The 16,747-nt window shown below is 40.4% G+C and overlaps 1 protein-coding gene and 1 long non-coding RNA gene across 11 annotated transcripts in view; one reads left to right on the forward strand and one right to left on the reverse strand.

Annotated features, from left to right (window-relative positions):
- The window catches only part of LOC117154656 (aquaporin AQPcic-like), a 30,195-nt gene extending 15,872 nt beyond the window's left edge, over positions 1–14,323 (forward strand). For 3 of the 4 annotated variants that reach the window (XM_076625403.1, XM_033329830.2, XM_033329831.2), the window contains 4 exons: positions 6,173–6,360; positions 10,180–10,323; positions 12,276–12,720; positions 13,776–14,323. In XM_076625403.1, the coding sequence (XP_076481518.1) occupies positions 6,173–6,360; positions 10,180–10,323; positions 12,276–12,677 (734 nt within the window). In that variant the 3' untranslated portion in view covers positions 12,678–12,720; positions 13,776–14,323. Of the gene's footprint in view, positions 1–6,035; positions 6,055–6,172; positions 6,361–10,179; positions 10,324–12,275; positions 12,721–13,775 lie in introns of those variants that run through there. The other variant, XM_076625404.1, reaches the window with a different exon arrangement.
- Positions 1–16,747, reverse strand: part of LOC117154658 (uncharacterized) — a 78,456-nt gene that overhangs the window by 29,470 nt on the left and 32,239 nt on the right. The window lies entirely within an intron of this gene.

Here is a 16,747-nt window from a genome sequence, read left to right on the forward strand (position 1 = left end):
ATCGTTTAAAGGGAAACCAAATGAAATATCAGATAAAGCGAATCAGAATGGGCTAATCGATGAAATTTGACGACAGCAAGCTTTTTTCTTATCTAGATATTTGGGGAATTTGTCGAGTGAAGAGATGGTCGGGGTGAACGTGTTGCGGAAAGCGCGGAGGCGACGTTAATTGGAGCGTGGAACGCTCGAGCAAGAAGTAGTCCTCGATCTTGGGAGCTTTCGCGCGTGCTCTCGTCGAATCGCGAGCTATATGGGCCGAGGAACGACTAAACTGCGGCGAGACAGAAATTAATTCCGCGCGCGCTTTCTACTCCAGTCTCTCGGCACGCTATTAATTCGAGAGGAACTCTATTGTTTCAGTTTCGAGCGTATCGAGATATTTAACACCGGCCAGCTCGTAAATCACGCGATACAACGCTACGTTTTCTTAATCTATGCAAAACATTCGGAGATAGGTTAGCTTTTCAATAAATTCTCCTAGACGTGGAATCTAGTTTACAGGACGATGCAAATGTAATGTAAATTGATATTTAAACAGATTTGATTAAAAGTTGTTCTTATTAGAAATCCAAAAGTACGTTAAGTTGTCAATAAGTTCTTATAAACACGGAGCTTTATATACAGAGTGATGCAAAAGTGAGCTCTAACAAGTAGCGGTCAGAACCATGTTGGAATCTTGGACATGACCTAACCTAAAATTCAATTAATGAAGTATTTAATTTTATTATGGAATATCTTCATTAGAGATAACGATACATCTTCTAATCTACGTAAAACATTGGCAAGAAGATAAGATAATCAGGTTCTTTAAAAAATATGTCAAATAAATATAGAAAATTAGTAGGTTTGAAAATTATCGTGGTGTAAATCAAGATTTTGTGAACTTGAATTTAATTATATACTTCAAGTTGAAGAAATATAATGAATTTTTTATTACAATAAACACAGAACATTAATTAGAAATATGGATGTAGAAAAAGTCGGCAACAACTATTCCTGAATGTACTTGACGATCGTGTGAATGTTAAATTAAGGTGGTTTCATCCCATTTCACGCGAATTAACCGTTTATACGTTACGTAGTGAAAAATCGATCGCTATCGAACTTTCTATCGTGACGTTTTTTTATCGACGTAACCATTTCCTTCTTTATCGAGCCACACTATCGAGTGATTAATGATTCTTCTCACTAAGAGCAGATGGCGTGCTGATTACCACCATAAAATATTAATTGATGCAAGCTATGGGGAAACTGGCCATTTCTTATCGCGTTTCATGCTCGAAACGTAGACGATCAACCTTTCACTCTTTTCTAAATCACGAACTATTACTTTCTCGAATCCTAATTACGAGCAGGTAACTTTCATCGTAATTACCGGCAACACCTATATCCCTCGCAATTCTGCTATTATGGACACCAGATATCATCGCAAACTTGTATACACAATCCTCTGAAAGAAGAACTTTGGTTCTAACACTAATAAGTGAGAGAGGCACTTCCTCATTCTTAACTCAAATTTGCAACAACGGTTAGAGCGTGTTGCCACCATTATCCGACGACTCATTCTATAAGACATGACTTACATCGCGCTTTTATGTAACAAACATTTTTTCGAAAGTATTCAATTATAATATCAGGAACATCTTAGAACAGTGTTCTAAAATGAATTCACTTTCAAGCACTGAACCAAAATATTTATTTCGTTAACTTTATTCAATGTATATTTTGATTTCCACGTGATTAAATGTTTCTCCTTCCTGTGTTATTTTATCAACGTATTCATTAGGCATATTGAATCTAAGAACCGGTTTCTCTAAATTTGTTTATCGATACTCTAGTTTCTTTTTCCTTAATAGGTTACCTTACCTGGTTTCCATAAATCAGCTGAAGGAAGGTGAAATATAACCACAACTTTTGTATAATAATTTACCAATCAGTACCGATACCAATGATAGCGATGCCAATGAATTGGCAAGTGATAAGTTTAAAGACTAAAGTAAAATTTCATTCCTGATAATAGTGCAGTTATTTAGAACGGTCCCCTGTGAATGTGCAGATTGACGCACCTCACTCTACAGAGATGAATAACACCAGAGTCGATCCTTTTCCAATAATTAGGCTATCATCAACATGGAATCGTACTTGAAAGCCGTGGCAAACGTCAATGACTGATCACTGTCACTCTCGATGGGACGCTAATGGAAATTGTGCGTGACACGTGTTGCCTTCTAATTATATCCGGCCGGCACACGGTTAATCACGAGAACTCTGCCGTAATTCTGGGGCAGACGTGCCTCCGCATATTCTCCGTCTAACCCTATACACACCGATACGCGGTGATTTTGCGAAGAATTTGACATATCACGATTCGTCGGAAAATTGAGGAGCGCGTAACGAACACGAGGCCTGTTAGATTTTTCAGAAATATGTTTTACGCGACAATACGTTCCGATGGTCAGGACCTAGACTCATATTTGAACTCAACTGGAAACCAGTTAAAAGTCAAATCAAACCGAACCAAGCTAATTCGAGTTTAGCCCAAACCTAACCTCAAAGGTATCTTTCTTTCAGTTTTGAAACTTTCATCGAAACTGTGACTTTGTATCGCAACGTTATAAAACATGTATCGCGAGATACTTGAAACTGCACTTTGCCAAGTTTGACGCCATTAAGGCTACTTACGCGATTTTTGATGGTTCACCGTAACGGTTATGGCGGCCATTTTCTCCGCGCGAAAGTATCACGATAGTAAACCTAATGAAACATTAATGTCAATATGATATTTTCCTTTTATTTTTTTCCTCTTATATACCTCGAGAGTGGAAAGTTGAAGCTGAGCGTTAGCTTATTAAAGCGTATCGGGTGATTCATGAAATACTAAATTCTAGGGAATTATGGGGATAATTGGTAAGAATGACACGAACAGATGTATAGAGTGATTCACTCAGCGCGTCATCTCTGAGCTACCTGAGAATCGCGGTTACAATTGATGGCGATGATTCGTTTTTTTTTCTCAGAAGCTATAAAACCTCGCTAATTTACAAATAAACAAGTGCATTTCGTATATTCTTTGGACTATGTAAAACGAGAAGAAACGTTAGAAAGATATAGCGAAATTTTGTTCTGTCATTAGCAATTAGGAAATACCAGAAACGAGGATGTTTGATAAACACGAATCTAATAAAAAATTATTCGATGCTGCTGGGTTTCGTAAGAAGACAAATTACGCAATATATATGTATCGCTGCATCGCGAGCGAAACTTTTCGCCTGTATCTTTTAAGATTATTCAGAAACTGGTCGTTTGACCTATGCTATTGATTTCTTCATCGCTGATACCGGCTTTATCAACCCTGGCACACGTATACGTAACAGTGACCCGAGATTACTGCTCGCATCCACGATAAGTAGAACAGAAGCACTTGTAATCAAGCCTACAAATCGTTCAACACAAGCGTACAAGCCTCGTTGCAGTTTCCTATTAAAAATAACATATTTCTGTTTGAAGATCACAGGGGACGAATTTGATAAACGATTTTTAAATTCATTAGTCGATCGTATACGTATTGAGTTACATAATTCAATATTTAATGACGCATTCTGTCAAGACGTAAATTCTTTGGTAATATTTATCGATGGCTGAGTTTTTAGTATATTTTCATAGGCGTAGAATAGACGCTTTTTTCGTACAGGGCTATACAAAAGTGAAATGGGAATAGCTTCGGTGGTAGGACACCTCTTGTTTGGATATCGAAAGTAAGTTGCTTTTCTTACGGTATAGGGATTGCTTAAGGTTTGCAAGCTCATAGGTAAGTTAAGTTCTGGGAATATTTTCGTGATTTTGCTATGTATCTAGGCTTAGTCTATAGGATGATACAAAATTTGCATGTTCAGTTTAAGATCTAAATAAACTTATCGACAGTAAGTTGGATTCTCAATATGTGCATAATTTCATCTATTAGATGGTACAAAAGTGAGGTTTGTCAAAATTTAGGATTTGATCACAGACTAGTTCTTACTGGGAATCCAAACATACAGATTAAGTTTCCAATAAATTCCTGTAATCATTGCACGCGGTTTCATCCATAGGATGATACAAAAGTAATGTAATTATTAAAGTAATCAAGTTTGATTTACAATACCTCTTATTAGGAAGCCAAATGGAAATCAGGTTTTCAATATATTCTGGTGTTCGTGCAGCTTCATCTACAGGACGCTACAAAAATGATGTAACCCTCGAATTAAACAAGTTTCATCGAGACTTTCGCTTCATCGATAACCCAAATGCGAATTTGATTGCCGATAAATTCTCATATTCGCACAGTTGCATCTACAGGACGTTGCAAAAGTAACATAACCTAGAATTTAACCAAGTGCAGGAACGAAATGGCTGTTATTGAGAGCCGGAGGGCGACTAGGTTTCTTCCAGGAATTCTAATCTCGTTTCCGCGTCTGTCTAACGTTCTATTCAGAAATAGAGAGACTCGGCAGCCAGGAAGGATGAAATTTCGCGCGATTCAGGGGCAATTTCATCTGGAAGCGGCATCGATCGAGCGTGCACGTTCGCGGTTACCCTAATGAGTCGCAGCCAGGGGAAGGCCCCCGACGTAATTAAGAAAATTGCAGGCGATCGAGCGTGGATCTTCGTTGCGCCAAGAAAATCTCGCACGTGCTCGCCAGCGTTATTCCGGCTTCCGGTTCGGCTCGAATATCAGCTCGTGCCGCCTCTAATGTTCACCTTTGCCTGCCCGCTTGCCCTCTTCATTATGCATTCACCGCGAGTCCCTTCGTTAAACCTCTTTCTTCGCCCGATAGCCATCTCCTTGACATCTGTATTCCAACCGAGGCTCTGTTTACTTTGGCGCCAGCGATATCGGTCAGCATTGCCATTACCATATTCCTAGATCCATTAGACAGACCTTGTTATGAGGAATTTTAAATTTACGACGGCTAAAAGCGTTCCAACTCTTAGCACGGAAGTTGCCCGCGTTATATTAAATATTTTGAAATTTCATTTACGCTGCAATGAGTCACGACGTAGTCGTGATTACGTTGGCAAAGATTGAAACAGAGCTGAACACGTCTATACAGTGGCTACGGAACACCACTGCGTTCATTATTGTAATTGATGTATTCATTGATTGGATCTGATCGTTTTATTCGTTTTATCAAAGAATGCTATCCGTTGTATGTTTCCAATTATCTACAAATACCTACAAATTTCTATGCAGTCCTATGGACATAACGTCATTCCTAGAATACAATGCTGACACGTTAACAATTCTCTGCTTCTTCTTAACAACTAAACAAAGTGACCTACAGTTTTGTCAAAGATCCAACTAAGAGAAATTACCTATTTCAATAAATTTCATATACTACAAGTACCTAAAAATTTCTATGGAGTCCTATGGACGTAACGTCATTCCTAGAATACAATGCTGACACGTTAACAATTCTCTGCTTCTTCTTAACAACTAAACAAAGTGACCTACAGTTTTGTCAAAGATCCAACTAAGAGAAATTACCTATTTCAATAAATTTCATTTACTACAAGTACCTAAAAATTTCTATGGAGTCCTATGGACGTAACGTCATTCCTAGAATCCAATGCTGACGCGTGAAAAATTTTCTGCTTCGTACTAACATCTAAACAAAGTGACCTACAGCCGTGTCAAAGACTCAATTAAGGAAAATTACCTATTTCAATAAATTCCATTTATTACAAATACCTAAAAATATCCACGTAGTCTATGGCCAAACCGAGAAGCTACCATGATCGTAAAATGACCGTGTCATCGAGCATTGAGCAATTCGGCTGCACTGACAGAATCAAAAATGAATTAGCAGCGAAAGGGTTGACAGAATCGCAGCAATTCCGATATCGATGTATCGTCATTCTCCTTCCAATTGGCGGCCACCTTCGGGCCTGTGATCGGCTGTTTTTCCATCGACAGAACATGGCCTGGAGTTCCGCCGCGTCATCCGACGACCGCGTCTCTGGCAATGACTGTGCGTCCACTTTCCTTACAAAAATTGCCTCGCAGGTTCAGCTAGCGTAAGACTGTATGACAAAAGACACACCGATCGATCGTGAATCACGTCTCCGTCGCGTCGATCCGGTCCCTCGATCTCTCACAGACAATCATAGTTCTCTCCCTCTTGTCTCGTTACAGGGCTGAGCAATTTGATGAGAGAGGATGCATCCGGCTGGAAGACGCTGTGCATTGCCGTTAGCGAGGCGATCGGCACCGCCATTCTGGTCTTCGTTGGATGTACAGGGTGTATCGGAAGCTTGGGTGTTCACCCGAACGTGATGCAGATCTCTCTGGCCTTTGGACTAGGTGCCATGATAGCTATACAGGTGAGCATCTGGAAAGAGGCTGTGAGTCGGAGTTTTCGTGCCACATCTTGGCTTGTCGTTAGGTCAAATGCAAAACCAGGGCTTCTTTCGTCACAGACGACAAAAGTTAACGCGCGTAACGTCGTAACGATCGCTGGAAAATTACTGTGCGTTTCTTATCTGCTCGGATACATTTGCTGGGAATGAAAAATATCATCGACAGATAACAGCCCATGCGTGAACGTGCAGTATGTTTTAACGTCAAATGGCTGAAAAGAAGAGTCTAGGAGAGTGAAACTTGGCTCGGTGATAACTCCACGCTATGAGGCTGTTTCTCGCGTAACGGTGCTGGCCCGCTCGTACGAATAAAAGCAACTACGGACAGATTCGTGACTATTTTACGAACTCGTATGCTGTCTGCGTGCAAACGAGATAACGCGAGCAGAGCGGTCATTTCGACGCGATAATAACGCGCGAGCTTCTAAATTAATCGACACGTTTCTTCGTTGGGACAGAACGTGGTATAGTTAAGTGGTGAAGTCGTGCTGCTCGTTTGAACGCGACGCAACATTCGCGGGATTACGTTCGACGTGAATTGGCCAGTCAATGTTTTAGAGAAACAAAAGGCAGTTCATGCACGTTGCGTACGATCAATCGAATCGATGCCACGCAGTAAACAAATCCAAGGTTTAACCAACGTCTTACTACGTTATTTCTTATGTAACTTTTGTCGAATTTGTAATTATACGATTGAAACAGGTTTCTTAACACTGTCAGGAAGTTTGATTTTCTTCACCTGATTCAATATTTAACCGAGGAGACCGTACACGAGTATAATCGAAGAAAAAATATATTGTCATTTCACGTATACACTGTTACCTCTGTAAACTATTTTCAATTTCAATTCGAATGTATCTTGGACGATAAAAAATACACAGTAATTTCCTTAACGCCTCTATCAGTACGTGTATATAAGTCGATTCACAGGTGGAAACGGTTAATTCCACATTCTGACATTTGGAAAATTCGATTGCCAACGTACTGATTAATTCATTGATCAATGCTCGTATAATATCATCAATCTTCTCTACTCGTTGTTTCGTGTAGCTGACAAATTATATGTACGTCATCGCTCAAAAGTAGCCGAACATTTCTTTATTCGTTACAAGATATGACGATCAATAATATTGCAGCGATTTTTATAATGGCCACAGATGTTTCCTAGTTCATCGTCAACCAGTTAACTGGGGAATTTAGTTTTAGAAATCTCTCGTGTACACGTCGAACGCAGTTAACGCTTTGATTGCCACGTGGGTCATATATTACCCGCCACGGTTTCTGCTGTGACGCCACATGGGTTATCGGTGACCAGCGCGCTTCAACTTCTTACGATTGTAAAAATTGAATGAAAATTCACAGTTAGGGCATTTTCGATATAACCGATAAATAGAAGATACTTTGAAACAAAAAGTGCCCCATTGAACGATTAAACATTTTTATTAGAACATCGATAAAAAGAAATGAGAAGAAACGTTGCATCTAACGGTGCACCGTGTTAAAACGCTTTGAACACAAATGTGGCTCATCGATACAATCCGGACGATAGGTGGTCGCCTTTTTGGTCAGATTCTTACCAATTTTTGATCTTAACTGTTTAACATTATTTTATAGCACTCTCTGCAAAATTTTCGCGCCAGGTACGCTTGCCCTTCTTTCCTCTGCATTTCGCGTCGCGATCTTTGTCGAATAAGGATATTTCACGGCTCTGGTGAATGGCACCGTGTAAGGTGCATTGCGAGTGCCATTCTAAAATCTGATACCTTGATTTTTGTTGTTGTTGCTTGTTTATGGAGTATCATCGCGTTTGAAATTGATGTATTTAACAGTAACTCTAAAGCTAATTTCGTACACCACTCGAGGGTTCTTCTATGTGTCGTAGAATATGCTATCGTTCGATCCGATAAATCCACAGCACGTTTTCCTCTCTTGTATTCTACCACTACCATTGGTTTATCAGAAACATAATTTCTTTTACCTCAACCATTTCAGTCGAACGTTTCGTCGAAATCATAAAGATAATCGTAATACTGTTTACTAATATCTTCTACACGTTTCAACGATATATTCTGCACGTTTTGCCTACGACGAAGTAACGAATGCGAATGGTTTGTTGAAGTAAACGAAGCCTTGTTATAACATGTCGCTATCAGCCGTTAGCAAGGCGCCACGGTAATCCCCGTGACCACCAATAAGATAAACGGTACATCGGGGAGGAACGTTGCCTTACATCGTCAACTTATTGTTATTTTACCATTATATGCTTTGAGTAATAAAAATACTCCCGTGGTGTCCTGAGCGAAACGTGTGATCTCCACGTGCCAGTCAAAGTGTTACCTAATTAATATATATACATTTCATTGATATACTGCTACTAGAAATCGACCAGTTACTTGTCCGGATACTAGTTAAACACATTATATATAGTGGGAAAGCTATTTCCACATTTTTAGAGTTATGTGAAAGCTAAAGTGGCCGAAGAAAAATTTGCATTCGTCGATCGATCGAAAGAATATCGATTGTGCTACGTTGTTTGTATCTTTGGTACTAACGCTGTCAGTTGCTCTAGCTAATAAATTATTCCGTAATTTAACAACTCGCCAATGCGTCAGATATACACGCGCTGGCTTATAATTAATTCGGGGTTAGTCTAATTAATTCTAGTTCCGTTGCTCGAGAAACCAGATGCTAATCAAGTTCAGATAGGTTGATTTGATCGAACCTCTTGCTTTTGGCACTTCTAAAACTCATCCACTGCTTACAATTGCTAATCAAGCCAATCCAAACAGGGAATCAGAGGGTCAACGACTAGATTGAAACTCTATCTTTAGACTTCCGGGAACTCGCAATAGCTTCGATTTCAATCACGCTGACGCTTGTAAATTCTTGAATCTCTATCCGACTTGTCACTTTTCTATTCCAACTTTTCCTTTTACGCCTCTGCCATCTCTCTGTTCCATTTCATACATTTTCTATCGGTGTTCGACTCCGCTCGTGGCTTCCACCAACCCACGGAACGAGCGAACGATGATAAAAATTTACCGAGAGTGGTTCACTGATTTATCGTAACGTCCAGTTCGCCAATTTCTTCGAAATTTACAATTTCGGTTGTTTTACTTGCCGCGGCAATTCAAATTGCAAGCGAGAAAGTCGATACGTGAATTTATTACTTTCTGTCGTGCAGCAACGAAAATTCCTTTGTCCTCGCATCGTTGGTTTCTTGCTCGGTCGTCGTCATAATCACGAGGCTGACATGCGGAAATTTCGCTTTTCTAATTATACTCGCGATATATCGTTTATACTATGTCAGAGAAATAGGAAACTCCCTTTGATTATCCAAATTATTACTAATTGGGTTGGCAACTAAGTGACTGCGGATTTTGCCATTACCATCTAATGGCAAAATCCGCAGTCACTTAGTTGCCACCCAATAGATACCAGGATGTTCGCTTACAGCGGAGGACGATAGAAAGTGGAAAGAAAAAAGTAGCACAAGAACGCGCGATAATTGCAGAGGAAAGTGTTACAATTGCCAAGAACAATTAAATTACCGATTAGACGTAACGCAGATGACTGTTATCAGCGTGATAGAAATCTAGCAAAGAGTGTTATCGGTACAGCAAAGTTATGATGCAACGTAATTATTATACACGAGTATAAATTTGAAACTTTCTTCTGTTCACTGCCGTGCATTTAGCAATTACTTAATTATTGAATATTTAACTGCAGGAATATTTATATTCCCTGATGTTTCTTGTCTCACTGTGTTATTTTACTTTCCAGTGTATTGGACACATCAGTGGAGCGCACATAAATCCCTCCATAACAGTGGCAGCTCTGATCCTAGGGAAAGTCTCTCTGCCCATGACCTTCCTCTACATTTGTTCCCAGTGTATCGGTGGACTGATAGGCTTCGGTCTGATTAGGGTAAATCACCGCTCGATACTAGCGCTACAACTACCGTACTAAGTGACTGCGGCATTTATTATTCCCATTAAATGACAAAATCCGCAATCACTTAGTTGCCAAGCCGATAGTTCAAGGTGTTCGCTACGATGAAAAATTGTGCGGGATGCAATTTGCGTTAACTAACAGGACACGAGGTACAAAGGACAAAAATATGTTTGCGTAGCAACCGTTGGTGTCGTTGCCGTTTTGTAAAATTCGTAGAAACCAAAGTACGTGCGCGTCTTATCGGCAATTTTTCAGTGCGTAGAACTCGAAATGTTCACCATTTGCTGATCTTTTTCTGTCGATTGGCTCTTGACTAGTCCGCGTGATTGTACGCGCGATCGATAATATTGTTTACAATACAAATAAATGTATATATAGTATACATACAGGGTGGTTGGTAACTGGTGGTACAAACGGAAAGGGGGTGATTCTGGGCGAAAAAAGAAGTCGAAAATATAGAATAACAATTTTTCGTTCGAGGCTTTGTTTTCGAGAAAATCGACTTTGAATTTTGGCTCGGTACGCCTGCACTTTATCGCGTCTCGTTATAACGGATCTCACTGTAGATCGTTGTTTCGATGGAAAAAATTAAAAAAAAATAAAAAAGAAAAATATTTATTGTATATTTTCGACTTCTTTTTTCACGTAAAATCACCCCCTTTCCGCTTGTACCACCAGTTTCCAACCACCCTGTATAATGCGGTAAATAAATAAATTGTAATGAGGATTATATAGGGTGAAACAGATAGAAGAGAAATGTGCGAACCAGATCTGCGTGGTATCGTCATGTGATTTCGTGTAAATGGTTGTTTGATAGTTGGAGGTCGTACGAAGGTCAAGTTCGATTTTTCAGACGGGATGACACGTTTCTTTGCGTAGCATCAGCGGTGCACTGGTACGTTAATAAATCGCCATTACATAAAACAATGTGTTGGATCGCTCACACGAAGTATATCATTTTCTCTTGCAATTGACTTTCATTGACCTTGAATGTTCTTGAACGTGCAGATCATTGTACGCGTGTTAAAACGCCACGCTAGATGGTACGTAGAGAAGCACATCGTTCCATTTGAAAAAACGAAAGTGATCTTCGTATGACCTCTACGCGTCCATTTATCAAAGAACTATTTACATCAAATTATGTGCTCCACGACATCGTGCAATCTTTGCTTTCACACATCTGTTCTGTCACCAATAACAGCAGAGATATTTAGGTGGCCTATTTTAGCCTCACCCTGTATATGTAATAAATAAGATCGTACGATAATTATAACAATGCACGATAATATGATGGTACGACACGGATCTAGTCAGGAGCGGATTTACCTTGACGCTAGTGACGCTATGGCGACCCCAAAAGTGTTTGTGAAAAAGATCAACGAACGATTGTCAATGAACGATTGTCGCAATCGGATAAAATACATCTGTCAGTTTACAAAGACTGAGATAAGAATTTTGGCTCGGCTGAAACAACGTTCGTCGAGTCAACGCGTATAGCTGTTGGAATATTCGAGACGCCCATCGACGACTCGATGGGTCCATTCGAAAGTGACCAGGAGGATTGTTGCGTTTCCTAAGCTGCGCGAGAATCCACCGAATCCTCCACTTGAATTTCTGCCAGCAGTTCTGCATAGTTAATATTCACCTAGCCTGAGCGAATATCGTGTCCTCACCAATTTCCATATTGGTTTAACAAAAATCATTTGTGGCATCTTATAAATTTGCTTTAGAAAGGTGAAAGACTGGGCCGAAGGTGACCCAAAGTGATCATTAGCTTCGGGCCCGCAAAGGATTAAATCCGCCATTGAATGTGACAACAATTTTATGCGACATTTCGATCAACACGTCGGTAGTTTTAGCGTTAAATCGAACCCCAATCGAAACTCGTCCAGCTTCTTCGATACAGAATTCTTCGATCTCTGCAGGTGATAACACCGGTGCAGCTAATGTACACCGCGCAGGGGGCAGGAGACTCCTTCTGCATGACGGACATTCACGCAGATCTGACCACTCTTCAGGGTGCCATGGCGGAGGTCTTGGCCACTGGGCTTCTCGTCTTCTTCGCTTGCGGTCTATGGGACTGTCGAAACGCCGCCAACACAGACTCGGCACCAATGAGAGTTGGCTTCTGCATCACCGTCCTGTGTCTCATTTTCATCCCATACACTGGCTGCAGTTTGAATCCGGCAAGGACACTAGGTCCAGCCATCTGGAATGGCTACTGGACTAATCATTGGGTCTTCTGGATTGGTCCAATCGGTGGCGCTATCGTGTCGTCGTTGCTGTATCGATGTCTGTTTCTTTGCAAGACTACCGAGTCTGAATAGCGGACAACGCCGGAACAGTGCTGCAGGATGATGAATGGCGATGGTAGGTTTTGCAGTTGCAGGATCGGGATTATTAGGAATAGCGAATAGCGATAGTAGAGCGTCCATTTGTTCCAACTTGTCGCTGATTAGCCTCCTGCTACGGTTTCTTTCCCGCAGGACAAACGCGGGATGATAACAGGGCGACTCGTAACTTGTGCGATTTCGTCGTTCCAAGACTCGATATTGTCACGCGGAAGAATCTATTCACGCGTTAACCGAAGCGACTCTCTGGCGATAATTTCTTAATCGTCTGAATTAATTATAGAGGCAATTTCATAATTTCTTTATTTGAGAACGTAGTTGTATGGGAACATATATATGGCGTATTGACCGTCGCGCTGATTTTATACACAATGTATATGGATGGTACAACCGTGGAGAGGGTGATTGTACATGAAAAAATAAGTCGAAAACGTGGAATACAATTTTTTCATTCGAGGCTTCGTTTTCGAGAGAATCCACTTTGAATTTCGTCCGGCTACGCCTGCGCTTGACCATCTCGTGGTTAAAAGCAAACATATACCGCACTTTTATGAGTAACAATAAAGCGTGTAATACTTAAGAGTTACTTTATTAATGCAATATTTATTGAAAATGCCGGCCATCGTACTGCATACACGAATGTGGTCTCCGAATTCAATTTTTAACGCATCTTCCCTTTTCAGTTCTTCGAACGAGAAAATGATCCTCGCTTTTCATTCTGCGAGATTTCTGCCGTTTTCGGAATAAATTTGTCGTTTATCATGTACCTTTCTACATAAAAGGACAAAGTAAACAACGGTTTGTATCGAGATCCGTTTGAGCACGACATATTCAAGCGCACGCGCTTCAGCATCTCAAGCATCGAACGCGCACACAGCATTCGACGATTCACAGTTCTCGTCGTCCTCTTTCGTACAGATAGAATCGAGAATTGCTGGAAAATTTCTTTCGTCTTCGTCGGTTTCCGCTCTGTTCGCTCGATCTCACTTTCCGCGACTGATCGATACGACCGAGGGGAAGAGGCGGCGAGAAAATAGTTGGAGCCACGTTAATCCACTGTCTTATTGGTTTCAGCGAGCAGAATCGTATTCAGATGGTCCGTAGTTCACAATTCGAGCGAGAAATCCTAATCGTGTCGCGGAAGCCGAAAGTGGGGGACGATCGCAGGGCCGAGTAAAGGATCGAGGATCGAGAAGAGGCGGAAACTTGGCGGAACGTGAGGCGAGAAGGACTTCTCGGTTGCGCAGACCGATTTTCCCAAACGATTCGTTCTCTTCTTAGATCGATATCATCTCCTCTTACGTATATTTTTCTACGAAGTACGTAATTTCCGAACCGCGGCGCAAAGTTTCGCGTAATTTCGATGGAAAGTTTCCGAGAGGGAGACAAGAGAGGGAAGCGTCGTAGAATAAAAATTGTTCGTAGAATTCTTTGTCTGTGAATAAAACGCGGGAAAGGATTGCCGATTGTTTTCAATGCCTCGTTTATCGAATGGATAGGTCACGGAAGAATCGAATTCTTCGATCTATTGCGTTTTTAAAATTACGAAATTCAGAATTTGCCAAAAGCGATCGAGATGTGTGCACGCAGAGGCAGAAATAAATTTGATACGTTTTAAGAAACTTTTATCGTGTCTTTTCGCCGCTCCTACCTTCTTCCATCCTTATTTCGATTTTTCATTCCAAGAAAAAAAAAGGAAAACATTTTATTATTCTATATTTTATGAAATTCGTAAGTTTACGAGATCGCGAGTAGTTTGGCGAAAGAAACGCGATCTCTGTCAACCGTTCAATCTCAAGATTGTAAATAAAATAATTCTCCAGCCATACGATCCTTTCGTACAATTATTTAATCACCCGGCAATCGTTGATAAATAAATAATAAAAACCTCATAGCTGATAAAAAGAGTGGTTTTAATTTCAACGGCAGGCTGTTGCCTGTTTCGACAGCTTTCGCATTCGAAAAAAAGATTTCGAAAATGAGCGATTAAAACCGATTTATTCGCGTCGCTCTCTGCGAGTTCCCGAAACGTGCAAACGCTGGCAGCTGGCGCAAAAAAACTCTCGGCACGTTTACCAACACCGTGCAACAGCTCTTGGCGCGATAACAGAGTTTATCTGCGAAAGTTTTTTGCTTGAAATTCGAGAAATATTCGACACGACATACGCAGCAAATTAAGCGTCGTCTATGAGAGAAGATGGGCGAGTGTGTGGCTCGTCGTGTAGTCGGAAATAGACACGTCCGAATTTTTTCTTTCTTTCCTTTTTACCGTACGAAGAGGCTTGGTAAACTTTCCGTATGGTTTTTACAGAAGTCACCGGCGAACGAGTCGTTTCGCGACTCATTTTCAAAATCGTTTTTTATGCAATAACACAAACTGTCAAAACAGAGAAATGTTCTGTCGTTGAAATAACAATGGAATATCGGTGTTTCGATCCGCCACGGAGCTTTCACGCGCAACAGCGGATGAGGCTCCAGGATAAATAATTTAATCACTTCTGTTGCAATCGGACACGGATTTTTAACGCCGACTCGATATGTTTGTAGCTTTTAGCGTATTTCACTATCGTTAATTGTTCTACGATTTTTCACTCGCGATAGATACTTATATATTTACATATATTATATTTATTTATTTGTAGATGCAGATAGATCGTACACAATAGCAGCATTCGTGTCAATGACGAATTATCATAAGTCGAAGAATTCTCAGGTTTCTTAATCGCGCGTTGGAAGAAACGTATGACTAATCGTTTCTAGAAATTGCATATTTTATTTTATCAACGATGTCTCTGGTTTCAGATATTTCCCATACTCGATAATATTTGTCGTTCAACGAGTCGTTTTGTTGAAACGGGTCGACTCGAAAGCTCAACAATCGCACGAGTAGCTGTGGCAGAAATTGCAGCACCTAAATTGCAGCTAATTAGAACGACGTATCGCGTGAGTCGATAGCATCGATCGAAAGGCATCTGTCCCGTGAAAACAGAGAACACATTTCAAACCTCTCGAAGCCAATTTCCCTGATCTTCTGCATCGAAGCTCGACTTTCGAAGCACCGCGTATATTTTCTTTGAATTTCCCCAGAGTCGGTGCACGTCGTTTGAATTTATAAGAAATTTGAAGACGCAGAAGTGCACAGAGTGCAGGCGATATGCAAAGATATAAAAAATATCCGGAGCACGGGCGATGGATCAGGCGAAAGAAACGAGTGAAAGCAATTTTATAAAAATATTATTTTTCTATAAATATCCACGATATATTTACTTACAAGCAACTCTACTTCTTCACTTTGCTGTTCTGTTTCTAACCGAATCTACGTTTCTCCCCAAAGAACCCCCAAATTCTTTAACCAAATCTGTCCGATCTTTCTTCCGAAGTTCGATTTTTTTAAAGAATTTAACGAATTTCGTTGGAGGCGCCGTCGTTTAATTTTGTATCAAATCGAAAGATGCAAAAATGCACAGAATGCACGTGCTTTGCAAAGATACATGAAATGTGTATAATACAAAGGGCAATATTTATCAGGCAAAAGGAACGAATGAAAGTAATTTGATAAAGATATACATTTCTACAGATATCCATGCTACACCTGTAAGCGATCTCTAGTTGAACACAGTGAACAAACATTCTCATTATTTTTTCTCAAGAGAACGCGCTTTAAACTTTCTAATCCAATTTCCCCAATCTTCTCTCCGATGCTCGACTTTTCAAGCACGTCTCACGTTTTCATTAGATTTCTCCGGAGTGTGCGCACGTATAGCGACTCTTATTCAAAATCTATCAGGAACATCAAAACTGAGAGAAAAAAAAAATAATAACGCTGAACACGATGTACAAAATATGCAAAGTGTAAAGTACAAATTAGTGAACGTTTTTGTAATTTTGTAAAGACATAAACTTGTATAGATATCCGCAGTCTGCTCAAACGCAAGCTTGAAAAAGCATACTAACCAGGTCTGAACCTAATTGAGTCCACGTTCCCTCAAAGAGTCTCTTCTCTTATCCAAAAACCACAAGAAACCACAAGAAGCATAAGGAAGTAA

The sequence above is a fragment of the Bombus vancouverensis genome, chromosome 16 (genome assembly GCF_051014615.1).
Source record: "Bombus vancouverensis nearcticus chromosome 16, iyBomVanc1_principal, whole genome shotgun sequence".
Classification (NCBI taxonomy): domain Eukaryota; kingdom Metazoa; phylum Arthropoda; class Insecta; order Hymenoptera; family Apidae; genus Bombus; species Bombus vancouverensis.